General features: G+C 42.1%; 1 protein-coding gene across 1 annotated transcript in view; it reads left to right on the forward strand.

Moving 5' to 3' along the window:
- Positions 1 to 7,653: 7,653 nt before the first annotated feature.
- Positions 7,654 to 15,843, forward strand: part of Tmem236 (transmembrane protein 236) — a 45,727-nt gene continuing 37,537 nt past the window's right edge. The window contains exon 1 of the mRNA XM_052729429.1: positions 7,654 to 8,368. Coding sequence (XP_052585389.1) covers positions 8,112 to 8,368 — 257 coding nt within the window. The 5' untranslated portion in view covers positions 7,654 to 8,111. The remainder of the gene's footprint in view (positions 8,369 to 15,843) is intronic.

Raw genomic sequence — 15,843 nt, forward strand, 5'->3', positions numbered from 1 at the left:
AGGGCCTTGTACATGCTTAACATGTGTTGAAAACCTGAGTTAGATGATTTTCTAGAGCCTTCACTTTTAAAAAGGCTGATTTTTAGAGGATCAACTCTAAAACCTGACTTAAGCAAAACCAAACATGCGCCACCCAGTGGTGTTAGGGAGAACTGCTTTATAGGCAAACTGCTAGGAAGTTGTTTCAACTACATTGGTAAAATGAACTGCATGTCTTTTGAGTCTGTGATTTGGGCAGTCCTACTGAGTGCTTTCAAGATTTTTAACTTAAAAATTGGATCAATTAAGTCCTCAATAGTGGGAATTTGGAAAATTTAAGCCCAAATTTATGTGTTTATTTTATGTGTTTGGGAGTGAATTCATGTTAATTGATTAGGGATGCATGTACATTTTGATACATTTTGATTGTGTAAATTCATTACTCTGAAGTACTAAAAGGCAAACTCAGGTCCTTGTCCTCTCTTAAAAATCAAAATTTAAGAATCATTGTGGAGAGTGATTTCTTTTTTTCTTTGCTGTTTTATTTCATGACTTCTAGCTACCCTTCTCTGCAGAGGTGTGGGGTTGTATAGTGGGATGGGAAGGCATTCTTTTAGTTTTTGCCTTGAAATCTAGGCAGTGTGAAAGGAGAGCATTTATAAAGTAAGGGCCTTCTTTGCATTTTATTGACTTCAGGAAGAGTCAGGTCTGAAAGGGCTTCCTAAACAAATATGGTATTGCTCTGGTTCTTACACAATGGCTTCAATTGTTTACTACTTGGACAGATGAAGTTATGCGTGATCACATACTAAATTTAGTGTAGTTGAACTGTGAGACTGTAACAGCGGTGGAGGGTTAGAGAACACATGGAGTCATAAGCTTATTAAGATGACTTCCAGTGATTCATTTGGTCACACCTGCTTGTGAGGCTCAGCAAGCTTTAGTAATTGTAAATCAGACCCAGGAACATGTTTCCACCTCCTCCCCAGTCTCTCTACAGATCCAGCTTGATCCCAAGAGCAGTGTCGCTGTTACCAGCTCCTGACTTTGTGCACTTCAACACCATGGGAGCACAGGAAACAAACCTCGGGCATGCCAGGACATTCTTGGCAGTTTGTACATTTTGTTTCACAGACCCGCCGCAAACAATGAATGAGCCTTGAGATTACAAATACGCTCGCTAACAATTTTAGAGACTTTCAGTTTTTGACTTCCTGCCTTCAGGAAGGAAATATGACAGTTGGCAGTGTGGACAACAGGTGTTCCTCTGGACGGAATGGCATCTTCTGCTTACTAAAATAAAAAGCACTGCATCAACACTCCTACATGGAAGTGAATTCAAACCACACGAGTCGGTCTTTCTACCACAGATCCAGCTTCCGAAACCAAATGTGTTTTCTATCAGGAAGTTCTGACACCCAGCCAGGCAAAGGCAGGCTAAGGCACAGGCCTCTCAAATCACTGTTGGACTCTTCCGAGTACAGCGTTTGGGGTGTTTGAAAATGGTCCCTGCACACCTTCTGGTTGCTGACGTGCATGCAGTTGCATGACGGGTTCATCAGGGAACTTAGGAGGGAAGGCATCAGGACTAGAGTACCCAGCTCTCCCCTGGAGGGTAGGTGACTTCCGAAGTCCTCTCCCATCTCCCTTCGCGTTTGTCTCCAAGTCTGGCCGTGGCCTTTTTTCTTCCTCATGGCTGAGTGTTAGCCTGATGGTTTTCTTTTCCTTTGCCAGGTGAGCCAGGTGAGCTGGTTGTCCTATCACTCGCTCAGATATGTTTCCCTGCCTGCCGGTCTATTCGTTACAACTCAGGCAAATGAGACAATGAGATGTGAAGACTGATATCACTGAGGGTTGTTGTTAGAATTCCTAGCCACTCCCCCAGCTACATGACTGTACAGGCGCTGTCCAGTATCAGGCAAGATGCTTAGTCACCCCAGGGCCTTACATCCTATGTAATCTGTGCGCTGTGTGAACATGTAATTTGCTCGCAGCGTGGTCACGCAGTCTATGCGCATGCGTGGCGTAGCCACAGAAGCCCATATGCGCATGTGCGGGGCAGGGGTGGAGGGACCTATAAAAGCAAGTTCTACCTGTTCCTCCCCTCTCTTCCTGCGAGATCATTCCATAGGTCTATGCACACCCCTTCTGTTCCCTTCCCTTAATAAACTCTTATAGTGGGTTTTGGTGTGCCTTGTGGCTTCTCTCATATGGTAAACCGCTGCTGTTAATAAATAGCAGTTGTCCCTTGGACGAGACAAACACCAGGCAGTTCTCTCCTGGTTGCCTTTGTTAGTGCTCAGATCTGTCATGCAGTATGGTTTTGAAGGTACACAGGTTTGAAAAATTTGGGAAAGATATTGTAGTGCCTTTGTCTGGAAAGGGCCAGAATCGTTGCCTAACATCAGTTATGAAACTGGTTTCAGTTATGAAATTAGGCTTGGTCTTCCCTCTCTGACTTTAGGACCCCAAAGACCCATGTGATGGAGGAAGGAGACATAGTAGGTCTCCTCCAAATGAAATCGAGCATGTGTGTAGAATGAGTAGATTACAAAGGGACAGATGGCTTTCTCTTGATTTCTCCTGAAATGCAGCGTAGAAAACACCACCATTCCCTTGGGATAAAAGAGCAGTCACCATGACTGAAGGCTGCAGCTTCTGTAGCTGCTCTGTGCTTCCCTTTCTGTCTTCAGTCCTTCCTTCCATGAGTATGTGCTGTTCTGTGCTGGGTTCTGTGCTGAGAAATGATGACACACAGACAGGAGCAGATGTTTCCTGCTTTCAAGGAGTGTTTGTGCTTTCTGGAGATCCAGCCTGCAAACCAGGATGTAGATAGACATAACTGTGAGCTGAGAGGGTTTCCCAAAGCATTTGGCACAAGGGAGGAAATGTCTCATTCTACTTGGAGAAAGTGGCTAGAGAGGGGCTGGACAGGAGAAAGTGCTGAAGGTGAGCACGGAGGACGGAGGCCATATTTCTCAACTAGTCTGCAAGAGCAAGAGACGGCAACCCAGTTCTACTCAGGAGATGGTTTTCCATGCCTTTCTCCTGCTTGATGCTAGCTCCGTGGCTGGTGGCTTCTGTTTAGTTCTTCCATTCAGAGGTTAAGTGGAAGTGAAAGTTGTTTATCTGGCTTCTGCCCAAGGAAAAGTGAAGGAAGGAAGCTGGCAAATTAAAGACTTAAAAAAATATATAATGCAAACTTTTTATTCAATTGCAATGATTGTTTTAAAGTTATTTTTAAGTTGTTTTATGTGTATGAGTGCTTGGTTGCATGTATGCATGTGCACCACATGTATATCTTGTATCCTTGGGGGGCCAGGAGAGGGTGTCAGATCCCCTGAAACTGGAGTTAACTATGAGTCATCAGGTGAGTGCTGAGAATCAAACCTGAGTTCTCTGCCAGAGCAAGTGCTCTTAACTGTTGGCCCGTCTCTCCAGGCCAATGGCAATGATGTTAAAATACATTTTCTTAGTCTGAAATTATCTTCTAACTTCTTAGTTTTATGAGATATTTAGATGATGGCAATATTAATGAAATGATTAAAGAAAAAACTTCACATACTGCTCTCCCCCATTTCCCAGGCATAACACTATTAATTTGATGGGCATCTTTCTGAATTTTAAATTCACATGACTGTAACTAAAATATTTTAGAGCAAAGATGAAGTTGTGTCGCTTGGAGTGTTTGTTAATCATGGTCTCTGCAACTTGCTTCTTCCTTGTCCTCTTCAGCTGTGTCTGTAGAGCATGACCACTCTTAACAACAGTTTCCAGAGGGGAGGCCTCTCCCAACCCCCATGCGAAGAAAAGGCTGCAGCCATAAGTAGATATTGCTTTGAGTCAAAAGGAAGAGTGATAGAGGTCTGTACTGAGCTCTGAGAATGGTCCTCTGCTTTCTACATTTTTTCCCCCAGGGTCATGTTTTTGGAATCATCAGCTTTTGCACATGTCAGTTCTGAATGTTACTTATCCCTTGCACCTAAACCTTATAATTTTTTTCTTAATGTTCACAGTAAACTTAGTGTGTTTGTGTGTATGTGTGCATACATGTACATGTGAACATATATGCAAGGAGCAGTGGCTTCCTTTTGTAATGGTTCGCATGAACAGTTGAGGCATCTCTAGAGTGGATGTTTCTTGGTGTGTTTACTTCTTATCAGTCTATCCCAGTCATTTCACTCTCTGGATCAACATCATCCCTCTACTGAGTCTTCCATTCCCTCTGCATCTGGCTTCTGCTTATTTATTCATCCATCACATAGTTACTGTCTTAGTTAATTTTTCTATTGCTGTGAGAAAATACATTGACCAAAGTGATTTAAGGGAGAAAGGGTTTATTCTGGCTCACAAATTGAGGATCTGTTCCATCATGGAGGGCAAGTCATAGCAGCAAGAGCTTGGGACAGCTGTCACATTCCATTCACAATCAGTAAGCAGAGAGAGATGATGGTTTGTGGTCAGCTGGCTTTCTCCTTTGTGTTCAGTCTGACACCCTGGACCACACTGCACACAGTGGGCAAGTCTTCCACCTCGTTTAGCCTAATTGAGATAGTCCATTTGTCTTAGTTAGGATTTCTATTGCTGTGAAGAGATACCATGACCACAGCAACTCCTTTTCTTTAATTTATTTTTTTATTTTGCATACCAACCACAGTTCCCCCTCCCTCCCCTTCTCCTATTCCCCCTCTTCCCTTGTGCCCCACCCCCATTCACTTCTCATCGGGGTAAGAATTCTCTTGGGTAGTCAACACCGGCTAGCATATCAACCTGGGGCAGGACTACACTTCTCCACCCTACATCAAGGCTGAGTAAGGCATCCCACCATAGGGAATGGGCTCTAAAAAGTCAGTTCATGTACCTGGGATAGGTCCTGGTCCCATTGCCAGGGGCCCCACAAACAGATCAAGCCACACAACTGTCACCTACATTCAGAGGGCCTAGTTCTGTTTCATGCAGGTTCCCCAGTGGTCAGTCCTGAGTCCGTGAGCTCCCACTAGCTCAGGTCAGCTGTCTCTGTGGTTTTTCCCATCATGATTCTGACCCCCTTTGCCCCTATAGTCCCTCCTCCCTCTCTACAACTGAATTCCAGGAGCTCGGCCAGGTGCTTGGCTGTGGGTCTCGGCATCAACCACAGCAACTCTTATAAAGGAAGGCATTTAATTAAGGCTGGCTTACAGTTTAGTCCATTGTCATTATGGCTGGAAGCATTGTGGCACACAGGCAGACACGATGCTGGAGAGAGAGCCAAGGGTTTTACATCTGGATTGGAGGCAGCAGGAAGAGAAGAGAGAGCCACTAGGCCTGGCTTGGGCATTTGAAACTCCAAGGTCCACCCTCAGTGACAGATTTCCCCCCCGCAAGGCCATAACTACTCCAACAACAATTTTTCCCCCAACTTGAGACAAACTGGGTCATCTGGGAAGAGGGGAACCTCAATTCTGAAAATGTTTTCATTAGATTTGCCTCTAGGGGTTGAGTCATCACATGGCTTCCAGGGATTGACCTGTCTGGGGCAGTAAGGAGATGAGACAATGATAGACACATGGACTCCAGGATAGAGAAGAGCTGGAATCAGATGGGTTGGATCTCTAAAGGCGAAACCACAACATGTTTAGCATATCCAATAGAACAGGAAGTCAGGGCTATTGCATACAGCTGAATAAAGGTAGGAGCAGTCTCTGTAGGCGAGCAGTCTTCAGGCTGTAAACATTCAGGGTGGGTTGTGGGGAGAAAGCTATGGTGGACATTCTCTGCACACACTATCAGCCTCTACCCATGGACCAGATGTGCTTAGCCATCCTTCTGAGTCTCACCCTGCAGGGACAGCTTTGCATTTGCCCATGGATTGAAGGCTATGGTCCTTGGCATGACCATGACCATGTCAATAACATGTTCACTTAGGCCTTTACACACTCAGGGTTTCCTCTACTCCTCACAGGTAGGCAAGTCCATTAGGGCATTTTCTTGATTAATGGTTGATAAGGGAAGGTCTGGCCTGCTGTACACCTGGACAAGTGGTCTTGAGAAGTATAAGAGTAGCTAAATGTGGGCCTGGAGCCCAAGCTAATACACAGTGTTCCTCCACAGCCCTCTGCTTCAGTTCCTTCCTCCATGTTCCTTGCCTGGAGTCCCTTCCCTGACTTCCCTTCCTGCTGGACTGTAAGCTGTAAGATGAGAGACCCCTTCACCCAAGTTGGTTTTGTTGGTGTTTTATCATAGCAACGGAAACAAACTAGGATACTTCTCATGTTTCTTAGTTCACTTTGCTGAGGAAAGAATCTGATAGGCCAAGGGGACTTCAGGTCTTCGGTAGATTGCTGGGTGTTCCGTGACCCAGTGCCCTTTGTTCAGGCAGATGTGGCTGGAGAAGGGTGGAGGAGTTGGACACCATGGATTCTCCTATCTCTGATCTACTCAGCATCTTCTCTAAGGATTTCCAGGTCTTACTATGCACTTGTATCATCTCTCACAGGGACTGCAGTGATCTGCATATATTAAATATTCAGTGGATATCTATATAGTCAACATTTATTCCCATGGTATTGGGCTTCCTGTGGGCAGAGAGCAAGAGTCACCGCTGGAGATACGGCTCAGTGGTTAAGAATACTGCTCTTGGCTGGGAGGTGGTGGTGCACACCTTTAATCCCAGCACTCAGGAGGCATAACCAGGCAGATCTCTGTGAGTTCGAGGCCAACCTGGTCTACAGAGTGAGTTCAGGACAGGCTCCAAAACTACACAGAGAAACTCTGTCTTGGACCGCCTCCCCCCCCCCCTCGCCCCCCCCACACAAAAGAATACTGCTCTTACAGAGAACCCAAGTTCAGTTTCCAGAATCCATATCAGGTGGCCTACAATTGCCTGTGTTCCTGCACATGCACACCACACACACACACATACACAACGGGGGGGGGGGGGAGAGAAACATTGTTTTTTATTTTGTAATAAATTCTTTCCATGTCATTGCTCTACACTAATGGGACATTTATTTGGGGGGGGGGGGACTCAGTGATATTCTAATGTCACCTTCTCCTAGCCCCTGCTATGTCCTGCTAGCTCTTGCTGACCATTGCAGCTCCCTGTGTAGTTTTCTACCTGAAGCGTCACCAACATCCCTCATTCATCTTAGCCATCCTTTATCTTTCCTTCCCTTTCTCATGACCCAAAGACGAAGTCGTCCCATGCCTTAGCTTTACTGTATCATGTAGTTTTATACCTTTGGCCTTTGTGCTCTGTTGCTGTTTATAGGTTTGTTTTCTCTATTGGACTATGAACACTTTCAGAGCAGGCAGCCCTGTCTGTCATCCTCACACCATAATACCAAGTAAAATGATCATTGTGGGGCCTCCAGTAAGTTTTATGAAGGAAGTACCCTTCACAGATGGGTATGTATTTTACATATTTCATGTGATTTCTAGATAAGATATGGAGCTCTGAATGTGAAAATCCTGATAACAGGTTTCTAATAGTACTATGACAGTTTCCTAACCAGTGAATGAAGAACAGTATAAATTTGTGTTCCACACCCGTCAGCATGTAATAATGAGTGAAGATTATATCAGGAGGGATCCTGGTTAGGAAGTTGATAAACTGAATCCAAACTCCCCTTCTCAGAACTTTGAAGAATTATAAAGAGTACTTTTAAAGACAAAGACTTTGAGTACCTCTCTGCATGAGTTTACTTATATATAAAAACAGGGGACTAAAAGTATAGATGTAATCTAGTAAATGAAATCCATTCTTTTTAACTTTAGAATTACATTATTCTAATGGTTCTACCTAATAAGGGTTAACTATTACATAAATGACTTAGATCAAAATTACTCAGAAACATTATGTTAAAAAAACAAACAAACAATAAAGCCCTCTGTTTTTACCAGTGTTCATGCTTGAGAGCTGTTCTGACTTCTAGGAAGAGATGTGTGAATGCATTTAGTGGTCATTTCCACAGGGGTTCTGTTTCTTTAAGAGAATATGGTTGTTAAGTCAGAAGATCATTGAACCATATGAGGGTCAATAAAAGAATAAAATCACTGGTTAGCGATTCGAGTACAAGGAACTTGATCCCAGTGTATGCTGCTCACAGTCAACAGAGGAGTGCCAGATCCTTGGCTGTTTGCTGCTCTTCAGGATGTTTTCTGGCAGAATAATTAAGCTGGTGGTTTTTGAGCTTCTTGAGTTTGCTGCCTTTTCTGTCCCTACCCTTGTGATAATGGAACAGTTTGCTACTGCCTATCAGAAGACAAGGGACAACTCTGACAGGACGCATTATTGGCTCATTGTCTCCTGCTCCATTGCCTATGTGGCTGCAATGAGTCTCTTGATCTGGGTTCCGATAAAAGTTGTCTTATTCAAGAGATGGCATCTTTACAAAAAAATTGTAGGATGGTAAGTAAAAGAGCTCATTAGCAGGGAGTCCCTGCCATGTTTTTAATCCATGGATGTGATGTGTACATGTGTGCCAAGCATATGGACTTAGCACAAGTGTGTATAAGATAATGGTGACATTGCATTCACTGTCTGTAAATGTATTGATGTTGTGGTATCTTTTATATCTTCTATGTAAACATGTTGATGTTATGCTATTGCTACATTGTCTATGGTCACTTTTTTTTCTGAATAACAAATTACATATGTTAACAAGGTATGTTGGTTTGAATGTTGCCAGTACTTTCTGCACTGAATTGTACAAAGTCTCCAGAGTTACCCTACACACATCATGATCATTAGCACACAGAATTTCACTTTTGCACCAAACTGAAAGTAACATATCTTTCTACATGTTTACATTGCACTTCATGGGTCTAAGGCATGATTTGAATGTTTATTAACTGAGATGTGTTAGGCAACCTGATTATTAAGATTAAAAACAAAAAGAACACTCAAGGTGATGGTAAGTCATGTTGTTAACCCTTGCAGGGAGAAAATATGTCTGTGATAATGCAGAGGTGCCTTAAGTAAAGATTTAATGTTGCCAGGTTCAGTGGTATATACCTGCACACCCAGCAATCAGGAGGCTGAGGTAGCAGGATCCAGGGGGTCTAGATCAGCATGGGCCCAGGGGTTCTAGATCAGCGTGGGCTACATAGCAAGACACAGACTCTCAAGAGAAACAAAGTGAACACAGCAGCAACAAAGTCACCTTACTTTGGCATTTACTGTCAGTTCTGACTGGTGAGCTTGAGAACAATCCCTGTTACTATTGTGCTTTTTCCTTTTAGGTCTTCAGATCTGGTTCTCACTTCTCTGGGATTTCTTTATCTTCTCTGATGAGTTCAATTCTCTTTGTCGCTTTGTTACTGATCCTTTACTTTACAGGTGAGCAACATAGAGAGAATTTGAAAAAGGAAGAGCTGAGTGTTGTAATATAATTTAGGGCAGAAATGTAAAAGCCACACCTACAGCAATAGAGTAATCTTTGAAAGGATGTTGACACAGAGAGCTGAAGTATGAGTGGAGTTTACCAAGGGTTCCTTAGGTACTGACCCTGGATGTGGCGCCCTGAACCTTGCCAGGGCACTTTCTGTTCCCTAAGGTCAAGACTTCTTAGAAGTAAATCATTTTGTGGTTGGCACTGCCTTTGTCATGGGAGACAGAGACTTTCCACCCCTGGCATGAGCCTCAGGTTCACAAATGGGGTGTCTTAGAGATGGGCCATACACCCCCAATTGCTTTGACTGTCCAAGACAATTAGATGAGCAAAGGATTTTGAGGAGATAATAGCAATTCCAAATGACAGTGAGAATAAAGCAGTTGGACAATAGCCCACTGCAGTACCCGCCCCACAAGACTCTTGGCTTTGATGGCTTGTTTTGACATTGGCTCATTTCTCTAGCACCTTATGCCCTTAATGTTATTCAGATGTCCAACTTTTCCTCATAATTATTATCAATATGATGATTATTAAGCTATAATTGCTTTTTCACAGGTCCTGTATGTTGAGGATGTTATACATGGATTTTTATTTCTTAATTCTGTACCACCTCATACAAGTATTTTACCTTTAAAAGTAGATATTTTTAATGAATGTCTCATTAGTATTCCAAAAAGGAAACTGATATTCAGAAAAACTTAGCAACTTTCCCAAAGCCAGTCTAGTAAGTGATAGAACTGAGCATTGGACTTTGGCCTGTCTCAGTCCATGCCTGATACTCCAGCCATGATTCTAGATTATCTCTGATGAACCAGGCCTCGGGCCTTCAGGGCAATTGAGATGGAGGAGAAGTCTTTTGTTCCCAGTCTTCAATGCTTGGTGCATCCTCACCCTTCCGCTGTCTGCTCAAACTTCATTTTACACATCTGTCCCAAGTTATGCATCTGCATCAAAGGGTCTGGGTTTGTTGCCACAACTTCATCTTTCAGTGATTCTTCTGGGGAATCCTCTCCCTGTCTTTAGTTTCTGTTTGTGGGTGAGGCTGGCCACAGGTGCTGTGAACGCTTTTACATAGATATCAGTTTATCTGTAATTTCACTGAACTCTGCAACTATTTATTTCCTCATGGGCTCATTCATGAACACTATCTAGTAGTGACCTTTTAGAGTCATTAAAGAGAAGAAACAGCTCATGAAAACAACTTGTAAGCATTTTACATGCTCAGCAAAGCTAAATTTAGACTTTATGGCAACTCAGTGGAGTTAGGTGTTGCTGTCCTCATGTTATATCTGGTGAAATAGAAACTTAAAGTGGTAACTTTGTTAAAAGATATGGCTGCCTTGAGGTGGGTCTGAGATTTGTAAGCCCAGAGTTGTCTGATTCTGTGCAAGTTCTTCTATTTTGGGAAATTTTTTCTTTCTTCTTTTTGATTTTTGAAGGCCAACCATGGTTTGCTTTACTGGCATTAGAATATATTTCTCCCAAAGATGTACATTTCAGTAGTACTCATAACATGATTTCCAATGATATTTTGTCATTTGACCATATGAGAGGCAATATAATGATACCATTACAACCTCAAAGTTATTTTTGCATTTACACAAGTGCAATCATGTACAGGGCATTAAGCCTTAATTGCTACATGAAGATTGCTTTTTAAAACACTATACATAGTGGAGATCACAAACATTATTTTAATTATTTATTGTTGAGTAACTAGGTAGATAGTTTTTCATAAAAAGTTTAATAAATCCTTAAATTCATAAGTTTGATATTGATGAGACTATTTGAGCACATCCCCAAAAGACCACATGAACCCTATGAAACTGGTCTTCAGAGAGAGGGACTAGAGCACTGATAATAAAGAATCTGCCCAAAGAACAAGAATAAGAAAGAGCAGACATGGACTCAAATCTCAGCTTTGACATTGTCTTATATGAGTTATTTATATTTTCTAAGCTTTAGTTTTCTCAAGAACCAAAAAGGAACAATCTAGTTTCCATTTTGGTTTAAAAAAAAAAAAACAGCATAAGATTGTGCCTCTAAAATTGCTAATACAGTGCCTCAAAGCACTATATGGCTATCAGTGTTAGTGCCCTCCAGCTGAACTGATTATTTCCATTTAAACTGTGAACCTTGTTTAATCCATAGAGTAATCTTGAGAAAGATCATGAAAGATGTCATGATGAAACTGAAGAGAAGTAGATGTTGTCAGTGGTACTCCTAGAATTTGAAGAATTTTGTAGGCTCTCTTTTGCCATTTGAACATGAGAACCCATATAATGATACCATTATAATCTCAAAAGTAATCTTTGCATTTATGCAAGTGCTTTGAGTTTCCCTTTCTCTGTGACCTACTGGACAGGGCTGTGAATTGACCAGGTGGCTATAAATCTTTTCTGAAGAGGAAGCAAGTCACAGAGCTGAAGACATACACCAAATCAACAGTAGAGTTTGAACTTTCACTTGTGCTCAACACTTCCTCATTCTTTCAGAATCATTGTTCCTCTCTTCATTGCCTGTTATCATTCATGTGGGTTAGGGAGAGGCTAGGTGGAATAAAGAAAAGCTCCTTAAGTAAATACCCAAGTGTATGTGACAATCCATAAGAGAGATCCTTTCCTGGAGGATCAGAAGGCTCACTGGGGACAGGACAGCTCTGGAGGATTTGTGGAAATCCCCAGATTGCCTCAGGACCCGGAGCCATATTTCACAGATTCTTCCTACTCTTTTTCACGATACAACTCTTACAAACTATGATGTATCAGGAATCCTTGGGATCGTGAAGTTTGAAAGGCCATGTTTTGAATGACATTTAGTTTGTTGAGATTTTGCTGTTGCTTTGTGTTAGGCAATGGAAATGGCAGTGGTGGTAGGTGTCCTCATAGTAAAATAAGAACAAGCATTTGTTAAACACTTCCTATGTGCCATGCTAGCTACATCAGTTCGGTCAACTCCCTAAACTTGATACTCAAGAAGCATAGCTCCCCTTTTATAAATGAGGAAACTGAGTCACAGACGTTAATAGATCACACAAACAAGAGATGCAAGAACATCCCTTGGATGTCTGTCTCCAGGGTCCTCCAGTAGGACACACAGCACCTGTGACATCTGTGCTACACTGCACAGACTGGCTAACCTGCAGGGAATGTGGCCTACTGTTTTTAGTAGGATATCCATAACCATTTTATTATTATTACTGTTATTATTTATGATTATGATGGGTGTTTTTGAGGTAGGACCTCCTTTCTCACAGAAGCACCTCAAACTAATTGGTCTAGCTTGAGTTTTCCTGCCTGGCCCACAGTCAGAACAAATCTCTCTCACCTGCCAGTCCCACAGTTGCTCAGACCTGACCAAGTAAACACAGAGACTTATATTGCTTATAAACTGTATGGCCTTGGCAGGCTTCTTGCTAACTGTTCTTACAGCTTAAATTAATCCATTTCCATTAATCTATACCTTGCCACATGGCTTGTGGCTTACCGGCATCTTCACATGCTGTTTGTCATCATGGTGGCTGGCAGTGTCTCTCTGACTCAGCCTTCCACTTCCCAGCTTTATTCTCCTCCTTGTCCCGCCTACACTTCCTGCCTAGCCAATGGCCAATCAGTGTTTTATTTATTGACTAATCAGCAACACATTTGCCATACAGAACATCCCACAGCAAATTGGTGTGTAGCTGATGATGACCTTGAATTCTTGAGCCTCTTGCCTCCACCTCCCACGTGCGTGGATCACAGGAATGCACCCCCAACTCTCAGTTTTATGCAGGGCTGGGGATCAAAATCAGGACTTTTTGCAAGCTAGAGAAGCAGCCTGTCAACTCAGCTGCATCTGCACCTTGATCCCAGTATCTATATATTGGTGCCTTATAGTTATTTACTTTACCAGTGTTCCCATGTGGCTGTCATCTTCCTCCTTGTTCAGAATCAGTGACGTTATCATTCTGGACTGTAGGCTTTCCTTCTTTACCCTACTCTATTCCATAAGTCAGTAAGAGCCACCCTTTTGGTCTCTACCCACCATATGCATTAAGTCACCATAGTCTATCATTTCTTTTCTTGTGAACCAGCTCCCTTTTCCCTTTTCCCTGTGACTGCTTTTCTCACCCAAGTTGGGCCTTCATTTCCAGTCCTACCATGGATTTGATTTTCTGGCATGGTTCCTCGTGGTCTTATGTATTCAGATGCAGTGTCAAGCCATTGTCCTGAGTTGGCTTAAGGAAACACAAAGAACATTTTATTAATTATGGCAGGGGTTCTGGGATGTCTTTTCATCCCTCATTCTTGCCTGGTCCTTTTTAATAGGATAGTGCAGTCATGTGTGTTTAAAGCTGGAATACCTTCTGAGAAATAAGTTTCTTGATGCTTCAAGAAATATGTGCCTGAATCCTCTACACAGACTGTGTACTGTTAAGGATATTTTTATTTGGTTGCAGTACGGAGGATCAAACTCAAGGCCTTCTGCATGCCAGGCTGGCTAGTCCTCTATCACTGAACTGCACCCCAGTTTTTTGCTTGTTTGTTTTTTATTCTTGAGACAGAGTCTTGCTATATGGACCACACTGGCCTAGAATTCATTATATTCCTGCATCTGTCTCCAAAGTGCTAGAATTAGAGATATGTACTGCTATGTCTGGATAAAGAGAGTTTTTTTTTAATTGAAATATTTAAGTATATTTTCTTTTAAATTGTCACATAGTAACTATACCCATTTTGGAGGCACACTGAGGCATTTCAATACATGTATATGATGTATAAAGATCAGGTTAGGGTAACTAGTATATATACGTATATGTATTTAGATGTCTTCAACTCTGCACTGGAAATACTCATTTTCTCTTTTATTTGAAATATTCAGCTAACTGGTGTTAGCTGTGCCATCCTGTTGCTATTCTCCCCATCAGTTTGCACTCCCGTATCCCTTAACCATCCTCACTCCATAAATTCCACCTCTGCACTCCTCCTGCCGCTCCTAGAAGCTTGTTTAATAAGTAGGAGTCCAATATAAAAACAATAGGAAAAGTTGTAAAGAAGAGTAGTAAATGCAGAGACCACTAATAGGCTTATCATCATTTTGGTATTATATACTGTACATGATTGTATGTGATCTGCTTTATGATTGGCAGCACAGTACATATAGTATACATCACCACAAATGTCTGAGTAAATCCTTGTGCTGTGACTATAAGCTGGTTATGACATCACCAGGTGAGAGGAGTTTTTCGACTCCTTTGTCATCTTTTGAGATTGCTGTCATATATGTCAGTCATTATCTATATCATCACTTGAATAAAGGTTTCTGAACATCAGCCTTGTCCCTTAAACATCAACTTGGTGGATGGAAGAAATCGGAGAACTCAGTGTCTAATCTTTTTCTTACAAGATAGATAGACTGTCTACCTCTTCTCTCCCCCCGCCCCTTTATAACAGGGAGTTTAGTATTTTCTGTGGTTTTAATTATCAGAATGGTCTTCCTTATTTATCAGGCAAAGACTGCCACCATGCAGCTTCCCTCCTGATCTTCTTTCAAGACTTGGCCTCTCTTTATATGTCAGTGAGCCTGGCTATGGCCAGGATATCTGTCCATCGCTCCCCAACACCCCCTTTCTATGTTTCTTAAGCGTATTATCCATTGTCAAAAATATAAGCTGCCATTTCTGTGATGTGTCTCCAGGACCACTTCTACAAGCACTCTGTATCTGTCCCAAAGTTTTTCAGACACATGAAAGTGGTCATGTTACCCCCACTGTCCTCAGATGTGGCCCTAGCCATTCTGCTTCTTTCAGTTTGCAGAATTCCACCATTCCTTTTTGCCTCGTGGTTCCTGGGCTTTGTACAGTTTTGGAAGTCTCCTTGAGATGCTGGCTGGCTTTCTAATGTCTGGACATTGTATTGTGATATCCTTTTGATGCAAATACTGACTTCAACCATCAATTCAATACCATTGACTTCATTTGTAGTCACGCCACCAGCTTTATAACTAAGAGTCTAGTCAACTGAAACTTCTAGAAGACTTACTTCAAAGTACAGACTTCTAAAAGACTTTCTTCGAAACCACTGTAACATATATGCCGAGGACCTAGTGTGGACTTACACAGGCTCCGTGATGGCTGCTTCAGTCTTTGTGAGCCGTATAAGCCCTGCTTAATTGATATCTGTGGGCCATGTTTTTGTGATGTCCTACCCACTCTGGCTCCTACAATTCTTCCTTCCCCTTTTTTGGTTTGGAAACCTTTAATGACTGCTTTTGTTTCCTTAGGGGTTATAGGTCACTTTAAATTGTTTATCTAATCTTTTGTAAGTGGTATCTATGGAGAAAATTATCCATTTCTTTTAGATTTTCCAGTTTTGTGGAGTGTAAGTCTTTAAAGTATGACCTAAAGATTCTTTGGATTTCCTCAGTATCTGTTGTTATGTTCCCCCTTTTCATTTCTGATTTTTTTTTTTTGTTTTTGTTTTTGTTTTTTTTTTTTTTGGTTTTTCGA

This window comes from Peromyscus californicus, unplaced genomic scaffold (assembly GCF_007827085.1).
Source record: "Peromyscus californicus insignis strain IS unplaced genomic scaffold, ASM782708v3 Scaffold_8__1_contigs__length_139910024, whole genome shotgun sequence".
NCBI lineage: Eukaryota > Metazoa > Chordata > Mammalia > Rodentia > Cricetidae > Peromyscus > Peromyscus californicus.